General features: G+C 39.2%; 1 protein-coding gene across 4 annotated transcripts in view; it reads left to right on the forward strand.

Moving 5' to 3' along the window:
* Positions 1-18,217, forward strand: part of LOC129361938 (5'-AMP-activated protein kinase subunit gamma-2-like) — a 31,686-nt gene that overhangs the window by 2,124 nt on the left and 11,345 nt on the right. The window contains exons 2-5 of one of the 4 annotated variants that reach the window (XM_055033188.1): positions 647-733; positions 2,337-2,402; positions 5,929-6,178; positions 17,988-18,217. In XM_055033188.1, coding sequence (XP_054889163.1) covers positions 650-733; positions 2,337-2,402; positions 5,929-6,178; positions 17,988-18,217 — 630 coding nt within the window. In that variant the 5' untranslated portion in view covers positions 647-649. Of the gene's footprint in view, positions 1-400; positions 734-2,336; positions 2,403-5,928; positions 6,179-9,228; positions 10,098-17,987 lie in introns of those variants that run through there. The other 3 variants (XR_008606178.1, XM_055033187.1, XM_055033189.1) reach the window with 3 other exon arrangements.

Below are 18,217 nucleotides of genomic sequence, written 5' to 3' on the forward strand. Positions count from 1 at the left end.
CTAATGAATATCTGAATCATACTGACATCTGTTGGTGGGGAATTACATTAGACTCGGGCGGTGTTATGTCAAAACTAGTGTCCGTCAAAACCGATTTTCCTGGCAGTCTGCCCTAGGTTTTGCCTCCATAAGTAAATATATATATAAATTTTAAAATAAAAGCGCTTCACAGTGACCCTGCTACTTCTTCACAGTCTGACTCTAAATTTGCCTACAATTTTAAAGACATGGTCCGTTTTTCATTCACCGACAGGTGAATGAGCGTCTGAGCCTAAAATGTTACTAAAACCCGCTTCCTGCCTCAGCTGTGATTAAAAAGGCCGGGACCAGACTGCTTGTGTTCTTTTGGAATCGGGCCCGGAAACACAGCAGGGGAGCGCATTTCCTCCGGGTGACAGATTTCACCAGAACACCTGTAAACAATGTGGCGTATGAGGTGCGCCCTGCCTCTTTTTCTCGCAGCCGAGCCTACTTCCGGGTGCACGAGCCTCGCTTGGTGTAGTAGAGAGCAGAGGGGGCAGCTGAAATCAAAGCGGGCACGGCTGACTGAGGCTCGGTTGTCGAAAACCAGTCGGTTACTCAGTTTTGGACGTTTATCACACATTTTTTGTTGTTGTTGTTGTTTTGCTTTTTTAAAAACGAGAAGAAAATGGGAAGCACGTTGATGGAGTCCAGCAAGGCGAGCTCAAAGAAAATGCCAAAAAAGAAGAAAGGTCTCCGGATTAACATGCCAGTAAGTCGGCGGAGTATTAGCCAGTTTGTTTTTATTGCTATTTTTCAAAAAAAATATGGTTTCAATGAAGTTTTTTTAAAATGAACTTTTAGGTGTTGTGCTTTTTTTTTTTTCCCCAGCTGCTTTCCGCCTCCTCTGAGCAACGTCTACCAAGTTCATCGGTTGACTTGCTTTCACTGAACATGTTTCTAATGTGTGTGCAAAACGTCGCCTCAGTGTGTGCAGAAACATTGCTGCATTTCATTAAAGCGTTTCTAACTTGCAGGTTGAACTGCAACTGCAAGCATTTATTTGTGACGTCACTGCAGGCAACTCCCACTGTGGAGCTTCAATTGTTTACATGTGCGAATAATAATAAAATGCAGGTTGTTTTTTTTAAAATGTTTTTGCTCTTTCCCAAGCATGCATGGAATTTTCCGGAGCGCGATGAGGAAACCTATCCGAGCTTGTTTTAGAGTTTTGAATGCGGTCGTCGGAATACAAAAAATACAATATATTAATTTGAAATACTAACTTTTTTTTTGTATTTCAAAACGGATTATTAGAAATGAAGTTTTAATTTGAGATCAATTTTAATTAGATTTTTTTTTCATGTGTCACATAATTTTTTTAAAAAAAAATATACCACATCAAAATCAAAAGGAGAGGAGAAAAAAATGGCTAGTTTTTAGCACAGCGACAGTTAACATTTGAGCCCTATGTAAAAAAAACAAAAAACAAAACAAAACAACGCTCTTCTCTGCCATACATGGGCAGTGACGTTCCGGGGTGAAGAATTATACTTTTAAGTTGTGTACAGGTTGTCTGGAAATGCTCCTCTCCTTGTTGGTGATTTGGTGTTATTATTTGAAATATAAAAACAAATGCATAAAAAATTTAATTCTTCATCGCTATTGAATACAAACCCTCCAGTCCCCTCAAAAATGAAATAATCCCTTGTTATTTTTTATGTCATTTTCTGATGATAAAAAAACATAGTTCCCAAAACAAGAACACTAAAGGTTACTTTAATTGAAGGTTTATTTTTTTATACATCTTCTTCTCTAGTTTAGAGCATATACACTATGACCAATGATACCTGCAGACTTTGTTTATATTCATTTTATCAGCCGAGGTTGGTACACAGATATTACTTATCGGTTTTTACAGTTGCTATCTCAGACTGTGAGGATAAGCAGAAGTCATCGTAGTTAATTTTTTTTCTTTTTTTTTTTTAAACTATTTGCACTTGTCTGGTGCTGAAGCGGAAAACATTCCAGCGTGTTGTAATGTTATGAATGTGACACTCAGATGCAACATATTGGAATTATGCAGTGCTGTGTGAACTTTTCCACCCTCAAGTTGGACAAAGTATAAAAGAAAACAACTTGTAATTGCCTGCCAGTTAAAACTTTGTAACAAAGCTGCTTCTTTGCCTCAGCTAAGGAGAGTAAAACCTAATCCTTTGCATTTTTGCAGACACTCCACCCTCAGGTCTTGATCTATTCTGTAGAAAAACAGGCTGTGTTACCAATGAGCACATCATGTTACATGCTTAGACATGCACTTTATTTACTCTGCTGTATTTTCAGGAAGCTGACACACAAATCTCTGCTTTGTGCAGGACTTTGGTGATTTTACTGCCCCTAAAGTGGAGACCAGTGCCTCAACCAAAAGTGACCTTCAGAAGGTACATTTAATCCTGTTTCTGACACACTTTGTAAATTACTTTCCAACTGTTTGTTTGCTCAAGCTTGCACTTTTCTTGCCCTCCCCCGCCTATGATTTATGGCGTCTGTTTTGATGTGTTTGTTTGGTTTTGAACAAATTAACATGGATTTGGAAGAGCAGGATATTACACTAGGTCGTCTTCTTTTTCTGCCAACTCACTTTGGCTTACAGTAACATCACGCCCACAGTATCCAGGCGCAGCTCGAGCGCATGCAGCACATTGATTTTTTTTTTTTTTTTTTTGGTAAACAAAAAGCAGCCCCATCCATGCTGTCTGCTTCTATTTATTATGAGAATGACCATTTGCTGTACCTGAAGATGCAAGTACAGTGAATATTTGTGCAGCAGAGATAGAACTCTGTGCTGGCTTGTATTTGATGAGTGCTGAATATTTTCAAGGCAAAACCCTGATGGCTGGTTTGCTTGCTTTAACAAGTTCTTGCGCAAGATGAGATTGAGATTTGTTGGCAAATAGGAAAGATGGGTGTGTGCTTTCTCATTCCTCCAGTTTGCCAAAAGATTGGGCCAGGCTGAAATGTGCCCATGAAGCAAACAAACATAACAAAACTGCCCTTCCTTCAATTTACTTTGTCAAAAATATTCTTAAACTATCATGTTTATTTCCTGCAATAATACCAGTTTCATTAAAAGTTTTTTTTTCCCCCACATACCGCATCAAAATGTTAATGTTGCATTATATTGTTTGCAGTAAAGACATTCCTCCCCACTTGAGTATTTTAATGTGCCAGTGTATCAGGGCCAACACATGGTTAAAGAGTTGTTGTTGGTTCATTTAGTGCAGGCAGGAGGCAGTGGTAGGAGGAGGAGGAGGCGCTCTCTGTCTCCTGGTCGACTGGCTTCCACTTCTCATGTGTTGTTTTGGTCTCTATGCGGCAAATAGTGAAGGGTTTCTCCATCTGGTTATGTGTTATTGACCTTGTGAAGGAAAACTTAAAAAAAAGAGCTAGACTGAAATATAATGTTGATACAGTTTAACTCTATTGTTGAATTAGAGTGCTGTTTTTTTTTTTTAAGTATCGACAATTCAGCCATTTTTTTTAGTTCAATAGCTTGATTACCCAAATAGACATTCGCCCAATAAAATTTAGGCACGCAGAAGTAGTGAATGTGGTTTGAAGTTCCACCAGAGCATGAGAATGAGGAAGAAAGGTGATTAAGTGATTGTGAATGTGTCACAGTTGTTGGTGCCAGAAGGGCTCGTCTGAATTTTTCAGAAACTGCTGATTTACTGGGATAAAAATCTCTGAAGTTTACTGGAAGTCGGCCTTAAAAAAATACAATACAATTTTGTTGGAGAAAATGCCTTTTTGGTTTCAAAGGCTGGCGAAAAATAAGTCGAGATACAAATTAAACAGTTGCTGAAATCGCCACTCAATACATTTTAGGTACACAGAATACCATCTCTGACTGCACAACTAGTTGAACCTCCCACAAGGGTGTCAAGCTCCGCTCCTGACGGGCCTTTGTCCTGCCACTTTTAGATGTGTCCCTAGTCCAACACCCCTGACTCAGATGGATGAGTTATCACCTCAGTGTGCAGTCAAGCTGTCCAAAGTTCTACTAAAGACCTAATCATTTGATTCAGGTGTGTTTGACCAAAGATGCACCTAACAGTTGCAGAACATCAGCTGGAGTGTGTCAATGCTGTCGGCCTAGAGCAGGAAACCGAGGCTATGAGTCGTACTAGCTTAGGAAAATTGAACAGTTTAATGATATTAATAGTAACATTATTATTTCTTGCGCCGCAGAGGAAAATGCCAAAAAGAGATTAACACAATCAAAAGAAATCTCTGTGCAACAAAGACAAAGCCAAGAAAAACTCCCAACAATACACTCACATCACAGTGCATTGCATTCTATGTTATAATAGTTGTCATATTTTAAGAAACGCCTTTGTGTACGTGCACACTGCTTTTCACGTCTACATGGAGACAATAGACACAGATTTAAAATGAAGAAATTCGAAAAGGCCACATATAAACAAGATGGAGTCTTCACTGAGAGAAGATGGCCATCTTTTAGTGCTCCTTTGATAAAGTGAAGGACATCACTTTGATTAGTTCTAAGTCTGATCAGATGAATGCAATGTGATTATCGGTGCCTGATAAACGTAAGTGTGCCATCACCTTCATCTTGTTGGCCTTTTGTCCTGACTTCAGTTTTTCCATGGTTATTTCCAAGTCATATCTACAGGAGGCAGCTTAAAGAAGGGTTTTACTTGGATGTTATGTCTGTCTGGTTGCTCAAAGTCAAGCAGAGCCTGTTTACAGATTAGAGAGTAGATCTTAGCTTATTCTGTCTGCCCTCAGCTGCAGGAGAGATAATATTAGCTTGAAAGAAAATATGTTTATGTGTATAAAGTGAAATGACAAAAGTCAGCCTTGCAGGTGCTGTAAATCTTTCATTAGTCTATCTTATTTTACCAACAAGTGTGCAGTATTCGTTCAGAGTTATTACTACAAGTATATCACAGCTTCAGTGTTTTGCAAATACCAACATACCCCTAAGTCTCTATTTTATTTTTTTTTTACCCTCTGGTCACCAGACAGCACTACAATAAAGATAGACATAATTATGTTTTTTGTGCTGAATGGAAAGTCTCAAGTACACTGCAAACCAGCGTTACCAAACATAGTTTCTCAAAATAGACAGAAACTGAACTCATTTTTACCGAATAAAGTTAAACTATAAACAAAACTCTGTTAAGATGGGGTTTATTAGATATTCAGATAGTTCGATATGAGCTCAAGTAAACAGATCTGGGTTCTGATGAACCAAAACCTTTAGGCTCTTCTAAAGCACAATTTCTCTTTTTTCATGAACACTTCATCACATTTAAAATATATATATATATATAAGTTTTATTTTCTTAAGTTTCTGCACAAACATCACTTTATTTTATTGACAAAAACATAAATGAAAACAGGAATAAAAACCACATGCAACCAAAATCATCAATAAAATAGACTAAACAAAATTGTCCTTCAAAAAATGATAATCAAATTTTCAAGCTTGTTTCTATTTATTTTGCAATTAATTACTTACCTTTTACAACAGGCTGACAGACCAGTGTTACTTTGTGCATGTGTGTATATGTCAGTAGTAATATTTGCATCCAGTGTCTACAGTGCTTAAGACTACCTCTTTCACAATCTGTGAATCTGGGCTTTATTACAGGTTTCACATGGGACTCAGATTTGTACACAGCTTTTTATGAGGCACCATTAGCTGTTAGAGTGTAGCTGTCTAAACAAAGCCTGTATAAAAAGGAGAAGTTACTCAAAATGTGCCATCAGCAGACCTTGTTTCACAATAAATCTTTTCCTGACTCTTGCTTTCTTCACTTTCGTCCTTTACTTTGCTGTTTCTGTACCGAGCAGCTCTGCAGCCTCTCACTCATAATGAACCACACATTCACTTAAGTGCTGGAGAATAAAGCTGTCTCTTCTTTTATTGTCTCTCAGGGGGATCGTCTTATCCGTTCAGCCAGCCCCACAAAAGGGGTTTCGGCAAAAAACCCGTCCAGCAACCCCTCAACGCCCCACTCCGCTCCGGTGGCATCAAAGGCCGCTTCAACGTCACCCAAAACCATTTTCCCCTATCCCTCCCATCAGAACGCCTCGCCCAAGTCCCCCCATCGCCTCAGCTTCAGTGGAATCTTCCGGTCCAATTCCACATCGACGAGCATCAAAATTTTCTCAAGAACCAGAAGAGGTAAGTGGATAAGTCACAATCGTAATGAAGGGTCCGTTTGTCCATTAAATGATGCATTTTTTTCTCTATAACTCTGAAAGCAAAACACTGATTTCATAAAGGAGAAAGAGCAGTGAAAAGGAAGTTCAACTCAAGTGGGGAAATGTATGTCACATTATTTGGGTTTTCTGCACTGGTTTTCTAAAGCCACATCCAGGGCCCTGTGCTGCTTGCGATTGAGGTTATACAGAACATGCCTGCCTTTGTCTACTCTACACTGCTTGACATTGTGACAGACTTGAAAGAGGAAACGTCCACCTCGAAGAAGAAGAATAAAAACTTCTTTTCACTGTGGTGCTCTGCAGCTAAGCCATCTCATGACGGATTACCTGTGGAGATATTTTCCGTGTTATTGTCATCAACAGTTTTTCTCTAGGAAAAAGGAATTGGTTGTCTTTGCTGTTTGAAGGCCAGTTTGTTTTATGAAGTTTGGCATCTGAACCATTGGAGGCCTGCCAAAGTGCATTCACCAGCTACAACTGCAGCTCATTAGGGCATAATCAAAAAGCAGGGAGAAATGAGACCAAGTAGGTAGAACAAGGCCCTGCTTTATGAAGCACAGCCCTAACTGGCAGACTTTAAGCTTTCGTGTCTCCATGCATTTGCGGGTTTATCGTTACATAACAGTTAACAGCCTTGTCTTCATGGAAACAGCCCTGCTGGAAGCTTCATCAAAAAGCTACACGAATGAGTCATGCGTTTTTTTGGCGCGCGCATGAACCCATTCTTCTGTGTTTCCTCGCAGAGGGTCAGTTTGGCAGAGGCTGGTGGAACATCTCAGCTCGGGCCAAACCTTATCATGCACAGCTTCCTCTGGAGAACGGCATCGATCGTAAAGCAAACCAAAAGAAAAATAAATAAGTAAACACAACAAGAACACACTGCAGCTGATTCACTCTTCCAAAGGGACCAGCTTGGGTTTATTGGTGTGATTTGCTTTGAGACGCAGCTTAATCTCTGAATGATCAGTGGAAAGCGAGATTTAAACTGAATGTTAAAGACCGATTGAGTGCTCATTTCAAAATGTCTCTCTTCATTGCTTTGAAGAACTATTCACACCCCTGAAATTCTTCCACGTTTTGTTAGTTTACAGCCACAAACTTCAGTGCATTTCACTGCAGTTTTGTGTGATGGATCAACAGGAAGTAGTGTGTAACCATGATGTGCATGATTGCAATATTTTTCTGATTTAAAAATCTGAGAAATGTGGTGTGTATTTGTACTCTGGCTCCCTGAGTGAATTGCAGACGTTTAGCGCAGTTGGAGGTACAAACAAGTCTTTTGCCATTTGTCTCTACAGACTATGCTAGAAATTGAAATTTGAGTCTCTTATCTCTGTGAAATGTCTAATCAGCTTAACTGTCTTCCCCCATCATGATGCTGCCATCACCCAGTTTCACCAAAGAGATTATTTCATGAGGATTTTTCTTGTTAGATGTTTTGAACCACACAGCATTTTTGCTTGTTGGCTGAAGAGTTTAGTCATGGTTTTATGCGACCTGATTGTCTTCTTTCACCTTAGCTTTGTCCCCGGCTTAAGTTTTTAACTTTTGTGCTTCCAAACTGGTCATCTCATGGCTTTTCTACAATAATAGCCTTTTTTCTTTCTACTGTTTTGTAAATGGCAGATTTATAAAGTAAGTAGTAGTTGTTGTAGCAACAGATTCTCCTGTCTGAGTTGTACATTTCTCCTGGACCTCATGTTACCGTCGGCCCTCCGCCTCCTTCCATGACCAAACCTCTCCTTGCCTGACTGGTTAGTTCAGGTGTCATTTTTTGGGAGGTTTTACACTCTACCAAACATTTTCCATTTCCAGATGATGGATAGAACGGTGAGGTTCAAAGTTTGGGGTTTTAAACTTCTCCACAGCCTTCTTCCTAAGCTGATTGCTGTCTTCCCTGTTCTGGGCCCTTCACAGAACAGCTGGATTTATTCTAAGATAAAACAAAAAAGTGGGATGCTAGTTTCTATTTAGATGGTTTCTGTTTACATTTGGTTTAACTTTTGATTTATTTAGAGGTACCAGGGTAAAGTGAGGCAGTATATAACACCCTGGCACACTTAAAACATGTTTCCTTTCCCTCCTGCCTCATAATTATTCACTACTTTGTTTCAGCCTACCCTACAACATCCCAATAATGGATTGTCACTTGTGTTTGTAACAAGGCAAAATGCTCAAGAAATTCTTTTCCAAGTCATTGAAAATCAAGTGGAAGTTTCTGTTGATGCTTAGCTGTCACCACAAGGGGGTGCTGATAGCAAAGTCACATTCATAAGTTCTCTCTCCAGATTGCTATGGTACCTCCTTAACACCACAGAAGATTTTTTTTTCCAATCTCCAGAGTTTGCATCTTTTTCACATGCCACTGAACAGACAACAGTCTTGTCTTTGATATGTTTGTATCATATTCATATCATATCATATTCTGGTCATATTCATATATGACCAGAATGTTGCCCCCATTCTGGTCTGTTTCCTAATATGTTTTCCCTGTTGCCTGGACATTGTCAGCCTCTTGCTGCTGTTACTCTTCCATCGCCTTATCTGGAAGTGACCAGACTCTCAGGAGTTCCCTTCACAGCCATGTACAGTTTCCCCCCCACACCTTCTCTCTCCCTTTTGGTTGCCAATGTGCTTTTTGTTGTCAGTAAATAAAGCAGCTGGGTATCTTTGACCTTCTTCACTCTTGCACGTCAGTCCTTACAAGGTATTATTATGTTTCTTTTAGCTGAGGAGAAATCTCTCCCACAATGAAACATTACTTTTCTTGTGGATTTAATATCTGGATAGTTTTCATATTTACTAGGAGTGTATTAAAAACCTAAGAACATAATCACTGATTTGATTTGAGCTCCAAAGTCATATTGAAGCTCAACATGACTTTGCATAACAAGGGGTATAACATGTTATACCCCTTGCATAACATGTTAATTGAAATCTATACTTGCCCAGTTTGAACTATTATGAGCAGTTGGGGGGCATCAGTCGAGGGTAGGAGAGGGCACTAATATTGAACTGCAGCTTTCTGATCAGCTGACAGAGCATGGGATGTCCTGCTGCCGTCATCTGACAGGGGGGCTGGTCTCAGCACTCTTAAAGGTCAGGTTACAGACACCGAACCGCACAACTGTCCCCGAGCTGTGCAACCGCATTGTGTTAACCTGCAAGATCAGATGAATGCGTTTACCCCTAGAAGCAGCCTGACGAAGTGACCTCACGTGATGACTGAGCGAAGCAGATGTTCCTGTGCTGAATTTACTCTGTGAGGAAGAGGGAGGGCGGGGAGACGGCCCGCTTCAGCCAATCGGCAGGGATTCTTGTGTGGACTCGCCTCCTTTTACAGCAGTGGAGCGACTTGCTATATTAGAGAGATGCCACCCACAGCTGCACCTGACAATTTACAGCACCAGCACCTCTGACAGAGAAGGAGAGGCACCCTGATCCGAGCATCACTCTGGCTCTCTGGAATTTGCAGCTTTCACATTCTTGTCTTTTATTTTGAATTCATGACCTGCGTACTGCCTCCTGCTGGCTCAGCACTTACTGTTTCTTCCTCCTTCTGATATGCTGTTGACGCCATCTTACATGTTGAAGAGTTTCTCTAATTAATTCCATCAATCATCATTTTTACTAATCTGGATTTATTCTCAACGATCAACCAAACAGAACAAAAACAAAGTAAATGGAGTGACTTTCACTTGGGGAAGTCTTGAGGGTATGCTCCCATCGTGATGCGGATGGTCATGACCACACTTAGTTTTGAGCCAACCATCCACTGCTTTCCATGAAGCGGTTTGGCAGCCTAAGGAAGAGCAAGAAACGAAAAGAGCAGGATGGGCTAGAAGGGAGGCATCCGTCCGAGGCATCGTGTCTGGCCGGTAACGTTCCACTCACCTCACTTGTCTCACTTATGAAAGGTTTTCCAGCTTTGGAAGACACTTTTTTTCATGTTTTAGTGAGACTCTCGTGTCATGAGAATACATTTTGCATGAAGTATTCTTAACATTGAACATCAGGGTTGCTGTTCATGTGTTAAAGTTTTGTAAGCTGTCATTCAGCTTAAACTAAGTCTGCCGTCATGCTGCTGTATTTGGCCTCAGTAGAACTGCTGCAATGTAAGTCAGCAGTGAGCTACAATATCTTAATGTGGTTTAAGGACTCACTGGTGCAAACGAATTCCGTTTTGTTATGTTATGCTTTATCTGTGCGCTGAACTATTGATGTTTCTGTTTTATTTTGTGTTTTTTAATCAAGATTATCGGGACTAAGAACTGTATTAGCTGAAAGGACCAGAGTAGAGAGCTACACACTACAAAATAACCAGCAACATCAATATCTCTATGGAAACTATTTTGAGTATTATCTGCAAATCTACTTTTATGCACAACAGGAACAGATGCACACAGATTATACTCAATGTTGCAACATTTGAAAGTAAATTTTTTTTATCTTTGAGTAATGCAAATGATTGCTTGTTTGATTCACACTTAGCTAAAAAAAAATAAAAAAATAAGCTTGCCTCAGTCTAACCCTTTTATTAGCTTTTGTTTGTTTGTTCTGACACAGGTATAACATGTTTTTTTGTATGCTGATCAATCTTAATAATAATGCTGAAATAACTTTCACACATAGTAACAGCCAACCTCTTCTTCTTACCACTCTAACCTGCTTCAGTTTCTCTCTCTTATCGCCATTTAGAAAAGACAACAGGGCTGCAGGTTGTATATGTAACGGATGCTGTTCATGGTCACCATTATAGCAGCACATAGAGTTGAGGCACCACTGGCGCAGCTAATCTTTAACTTCACACGTGCCGCCATGCATCTGCATCAGCAAACACAGTACTGGGACACGAGTTTATGGAGCTATGGGTATGTGCACGGTCCAGGCAGTCAGCGGTTTTTTTGCTGCAGAGTTTATATTAAATGTTCCTTTTGTAGTTTTTTAGATTGAATATTACGTAGAGCCAGCATTGTATGACTTTGATAGAACAATGCAAACTGAAATCAATTAATCCGTTTTCTAGCACCGGAGTAATTTATAGCTACTCTACTTCATGTCCCTTCAATGTCACTTTTTTTTTTTTCTGTCCTGTTATCCGGTGGGGAGTTCAGAATAGCTGCTCCATGTGGAGCATGTCGCTAAAATAGAGTATAAGCTGTCATATTGAGATGAAGTAAATGTTTTTGGGTAAAGCAGCCTGCATTGTTTTCTTGCACATTTGTATATTTAATGTTAATTTGAACGATACTTGGAAAATAGAAGTGGTATAAATAATAATAGAAAACTGACTTAAGGACCTATTGCTTGCAAACCACAAATTCCAGCTTTTGTTTTGGCAAAAGATACTGTGACTGTATTTTCAGGTTCAAATCGCTAAAATTGCACACAGGCATATCACATCATGTGCACATGAGTGTATGATGAGATTAAAAGAATCCTAGACTTGTACCTAAAAGATTTTTTGAAAATGGTGAAATTAGGAATGATCAACTCTGTTGATATTAACTCGCTTGGTTGTACAACCAGAAAGAGACTAGGCAAGTTAAACTCCGGTGGAAGTTCTGCAGGGAGAGAACTTTGGCTCTCTGAGTAAAACACAAGACCCAGAATGCCGTTTGCCAGAGAGAACATTGACTAAGTCCAGGACTTCTGGAATGAAATTCTATGGACAGATGAGTTTGAAACTTAATTACTTGGACACCAAAACAGAGATATTTGGCAGATTTCGAATCCAGTTTTCCAGAAAAAACTCCTATCTATCGTAAATCATTAAGGTGGAAGTGTCATGATTCAGAGATGCTTTACTGCAGCAGGATCTGGTCAGCTCACCATCATAAATTCCACCTTGAGGTCTTAAGGTGTATCAGAGGGTTTGTGAGGAAAAAGTGACCATCTCTGCAGCATGACAATGACTTGACACAAGTACTAGTTAATCCACCAAGCTCTGGCTGAGAATTAAGAGATGGAAAGCCCTGGATTGGCAAAATCAAAGCCAAGATATCCACAGATATTCTGGGATTACTTGAAATGGGCTGTACAGCCGCTCAAACATCTCACAGCAGAAAGCGAGGAGCAGGGAAAATGTTCCAAAGTGTCTCATTTTGGTTTTGTACAGCCAAGCCACCATCATGGAGGATGTTATAACAGGATGTCTTAACATCTTTAAGAGATTAAACAAAAATAGTAGACATTGATACGAAAACAAAAAAAAACAATCTAAATAGTTAATGAGGTGTCCTAATTTATTTTTCATATAACTACATGTGGGAAATATCACCTCCCATAGATTGTTTCCTACATCAACTGGTCTCAAATAACTCATAGCTTTGGAATGAAGTTTTTCTTTGACGTTAATTCATTTGAAGAGTTTTTTTTCTTTGACATTTCCAGGGATTTTGAACTGCAATTACGAAGGAAAGGGATGAGATGTCTTAGAATCCTTTCAGATTAATATTTATTTCAAGAATAAACAGAACAGTCCAGTGGTCTTTTGGCAAGTGGTTCTCACCATCCTCTTTTTCCAGTGCTGCTGACAGAGGAAACTCTGCACAGCTGTTTGATCTGCCCTGATGGTCGTTGTAGGGAAACAGAGTTGGTTTATCTCTCTAGGCGTTTGATGATTTTCCACCTTGAATTGCTCCAAGGCAGAATTAGGCAAAGGAAAACAAAGGTCTTCAAGAGAAGATGAACAAAGCAAAATAGACTTTGCTGGAACTTTTTTTGACAAATATATTCAGTGAGGCTTGATACATTTGTTTTGTGGAGGCTGTTTTCTGGTGTCTCACTACCAATGCCATTAATTGGCAGTATCATAGAAGTCACCTCATCTGGATGTCATCAGACAATGATCACTGTGGAGTTTTATGAATGCGTTTTCATAGAATTATTACTCAGTCAAGGACAAAATCCAGCCTATTTTTGCAAATCCTGTGTACTTTTCAGAGAAGAAACATTTCCAAGTCACAAGATAACAGTATCTTTCTGGCAGAAAGCAGAGGTCTAATTCAAGGTGGTAGGGATGCACAGGATTTCTAAGAATGCTCTCATTTCGAAAGCTTACTGTTCTCTAAATTAACAGATGATTCACTTCAGAAAATCATGAAATGCCTCTAATTAAATATTTATCACAGTGGCTACAATGTCTTGCACACTCTGTGATTTAACAAACACAGGAATGTTATCTGTGGATAAAACATTTTTTCACCTCAATCCAATGTCACGATCAACGTTCTCTTTATAAAACCCGGTCAGACCAATAAATCTGCAAAAATTGACATTTTTATCACCCTACAAATTTAATAAAGTGATATCATAAATTTTGACACTTTAAATATTCAGCATTGAACTTAACAAGGATTCTTTATGGATTACTTAATTAAAATAAAACAAAATGTTTATCCATTGTGATCTGTTGTTCTTTTGCTATTATCAGAGAATCTGACACAGCTGCAGCTGCAGATTACTTTAACATAATAGAACAATGGAACAGCTGTGTGAGAAGTCAGAAAAGTCTCCCTTATTTGCTTTATTTTGGCTCAGCCAGGAGGAGAGGGGCACCAAATCCTCATTGCTTAAAGTCCAGTGAGAAGTTTGCACAGTCTATGATGGTTTGGGACGCCATGCCATCTGCTGGTGTTGGTCCACTGTGTTTTCTGAAGTCTGCAGTCAATGTAGCTGTCTACTAGGAAATTCTAGAGAACTTCACGGTTTCATCTGATGACAAGTCAGAAGTAGTTGCTAATTTTATTTTTCAGCAAGCGTTGACACCTGTCTACACTGTCGAAGGTACCAGAAGCTGGTTCAATGCCCGGTGTGTTCCTGTTCTTGATTGGCCAGCAAAACTCTTCTAATCTGAGACCCATATAAGATGTATAGGTGGTCATCATTAGGAAGATGAGTGACAGAGTCAGTAAAGTAGATGACCTGAAGCCCCCTATCAAAGCACTCTGGGCTTTCCCTGCACCTTTGCCGTGACACAGGCTGATTTCCACTGTGCCATGGTTATGCATATACTAATTTTTGCAAGATGAGAACCAATCAAGCATTGAGTGATTAGAAATATATGTACATTTCAGAAGCCTGACATTTGTGCTTGAACCATCCATTACCGATTGGTCTAATGTGATGTTCTGGTTTTCTGAGATTCTGAATTTTGGGTGTTCTTTACCTGTGAGCCATAATCATTGAAATTGCAACAAATAAAACCTTTAAATTGTGTACTCTGTGTAATGAATATCTATAAAGAAGACAAGAAATATTGTCTTCTTGACTCAACACTACTTCAGTCCTTTGATCCAGAGCCTCAACACTGCAGAATCAGAACCCACATTCCTCCTGTTGCTGAACAGCATCCTTTGGGATTTCTTCTTCTGCTTGTGAAAATTAATTGTGGCCTATCAGAAAGCGCCTTGGTACTTCTTAGTAATACTGTTTTGGTTTTTTAAGTGATTATTAATCTCGTTATGATACTGTTTTTATATTTATGTTTATTTTAATATGGGGAAGTGATTTAGTGTAGCTGACATATCATGATAAATTATTAGTAAATGAGCCACATGAGGCCCTGCTATCTTTGCCCCATCCTTCTTGGATGGCTGAGGTTCATAGTGCAGCATTGCAGCAGGAGTTTGCTCACTGGGTGACAAATAAATGACTGAAGCTTTAGTTGCCCCAGTAATGGACTGAATTCAGATGGTAAGTTTCATATTGCTCCAAGAGTCGAGACTGTTCAAGGGCTGAGAGGATCCACTTTTATAGGTGTTACACTAACACATCGTTGCTTTAAAACATGTTAATGCAGCGTGGGTACAGACCATGGCAAAACTGCAACCAAGTTGGATTTTGTGATTTAAATTGGAGCTACTAAAAACTTCAAGGCAATAACATTCAGTGATTGCTTTAAAGTTACTACTTGTGCTGTTTATTGTCAAAAAAGCTCAGGAATATTATTTTGTAAGGACATGATTTGAGAATTTTTTTCTATTTGATTTGCTTCAATTGGAAAATAATTGTCAGAACAGTAAATTGCTACCACAATGATTATCTCGTTTTATGACTATTTCTAGTGCTACTAAGCATCCAAATGGTTTTTTCCCCTCACTGAAATGATTAACTTTCCGTAAGTTTGAGAAGCTGAAATAATGTGCTCATCTGTATTAGGCATACCTTACTGTTAGTTTTAATTAACAGCAAACATTAAAGCATAACGACTTGGTTTGATTTCAATTTTTTTTTTTCAACCTTAAAAATCATTGTTGGGTCTTCTTTTGTTTTTCTATACAGTTAGTTGTGTCTGAATTGATCTCGTCTTTGATAACTTGACAGTTAAATTAGATGTTTGTTTGCTTTGGATCAAGATGAAGTCTTTGCAGCAATGCATCCATGTCCCATTTCCCTGCTGGTGCCTAACTGTCCTCTATTACTCAGACAGATGAGAGGGCTTGCAGGCCTGCTGTTATCTGCTCCTGTGGAATGTGCCTGAGCAGCGTGGCTAAAAAAAGACGGCTGCACAGCGGAAGCTGGGCACACCAAAGAGCCCTGCTGAGCGCCAACTAAATGTCAAGAGATAGTGTTAAAGGGGAAAATAATCAGGGCCTGCTTTGACTGAAATGTTTCACGACTTAATATTATTATGTTTAAGTTTGTGTCTGAATAGTATTTTAAGCTGCTCTCTTTTGCAATATAGAAATTTGAGATGCTGCCTGAACTCATTAAAATCCAAGTTTATAAAGCGTTTATATCTTTCATAATTTTTTTTTTTTTTTTTAAACTCCCCTTTGTCACCTTTTCTCATTATAAAAGTCTCCTTCAAAATTCAGGGCTAAGAGATTGTAATGTGAACCATGTAGCCCAGATCGTAGCTTATTGTCAGGTCTCAGAAATATGTCACGGGGGAGCACCCGTAGCAACGTGAGGGTCGCATGTCGCCCCACACAAGCTTACCAGGCCTGACGTGAAAGAGCATGCAGGCTGTCATGTGATAAACGTCCCCAATCTGACAAACCCACTGCGTCACAGACAGCTGACCGTTACATGGGAATTTAAACCCGCTCTCTCAACGACATCTCCCCCTGTCGTGATTTATGCTCAGTTAATCCATTATGGATCGCTTTTTTTTTTTCCTTTTTTTTTTTTTTTTTTTTTACAGGACTCACTTGCATTTGTTTATGACCTGTCCTTTGAACTCCCTAAAGCAGTATTTTAGTGAAAACAATCAGGAGGATGCAGGTTTCAACAGCTGCTAGTACACAGTAGTATTGATGCCTTCAAGGAAAACATTCAATCAATCAATCAATCAATCAAATTTTATTTGTATAGCACATTTCAGCTACAAGGCATTTCAAAGTGCTTTACATCATAAACACATTGCTGTGTAATCAGTTAGCGAACGCACATTATAAACACTTTATTTCTGCTAAAATAAAATGTTAGCGGAAACAATTATAGTTGTGGCACAATGTTATTTTCCAAACCGAAAATAATTTTAGTATTGATAAAATTAGTAGTGTTTTAAAATAGAAAGTTAATATTGACCCAGATCTGTCATCCAAAGCTGTGTTAAAACTGTATTTAAAAAAACATAAATATTTCTATTTAACAATGTCTGAGTTTTGCTCAATTAGATTGAGGTATGTGAAATCAGTTGTGAATACATGGTGATTCAGGAGAAAAGGGTATATAAAGAAGATCTTGGAAACACTTGGGAGGAAAAAAGGGTTTTATTAAAAACTAAATCAAATAATATTTTAACATTTCTTTTGACCAGATAGGTTGACCAAAGCAGAGATAACAATTGTTCAGACATAAAATGTATGTCAAATGTATTGGTTCTGTTAAAAAACAAAACTTAATCAGACCAGTTGTAAAATATTAGAGACAGAAAATACACCAATAGCGCCAACTTGTGGTCAAATAGAGATTTATGACTTGCTTTTGCAGAAGATTATGCTTTATTTGTAAAAAAAAATAATAAAATACTCATTTTAACCCAAGTCCATTCTGAGCCTGCAAGTGTTTATGTCGTTTCCTTCTGATTAGTTTTGGCTCAGAGATAATGAAAACAAATGATAGAACTGTTACGAGACATGATTTGTTTTTTTCAAGGTAGAATTTTTTTTTGTCATGCCCATGTTGTGATCTACACAGTACTGTGAAAAACTGCTGCCTGAACAAATGTCCAGCTAATATTGACACCTTCCTCATGGACGGTAAGCCACAAAAGTCATAGCTTAAGAAAATGGCCATTCACAAGAGTGCTATTCCTATGCATTAGGTCTTTCTTATTTCTTCTAGGCATAGGGGAGCACCGATTGCTGTTTTCTGGCTGCTATGTTTCTGTCACTAAACATAGCAAGAAAATCGCTGAGTTAGCAATACCAGGGTGACTATTGTTAACTGCAAAAGTGTAGAAATAACCTGGTAGGCCGTTCTATCAGTCAAACCTCTCTCAGAGCAGAAGAGGAGAGTAGTTTATTTTAGACCTCTGCTGAGGTAGATAAGATTGGTGGATAATGTCAGCTTCACATGCAAGTGAAGCAGGTGGAGCCCAAAATTGAGGTAAATCAGCTAGTCGATAAATCGGTGCAGTCCTACTTTGGTAAAATATTTAGATAATTGACGGCCTTCCTGGTCAAAATGGCAGCACATCTGAAATGCATGTCTACATTGTCAGCCAGCTTTGTTTAAAGGAAAAAAAAATGGGTACTAATGTAAAGAAAGAAAAGATAAGATGACTTATCTGTCGTGAACCTTATCTCTTTCTGCAGCTTCTGGGCTCTCCACACCTCCCACCACTCCAACCCAGGCATTGAGCCAACCTGTGTTCAGCCAGGAGGCCCAGCAGCAAAGCGGCCCCAGCCCAGAACGCCTGGAGCCCAGTACCCGAGCCCGCTCCCTGTCCACGCCCCCGGACACAGGACAGCGCCTCAGCCTTCCCTACACCAAGCCCCCGATCCCATCAACTAGTCCTGTGCCACCCATCTCTACCTCACAACAT

This window comes from Poeciliopsis prolifica, unplaced genomic scaffold (assembly GCF_027474105.1).
Source record: "Poeciliopsis prolifica strain line A6 unplaced genomic scaffold, Auburn_PproV2 SCAFFOLD008, whole genome shotgun sequence".
NCBI classification, from domain to species: Eukaryota; Metazoa; Chordata; class Actinopteri; order Cyprinodontiformes; family Poeciliidae; genus Poeciliopsis; species Poeciliopsis prolifica.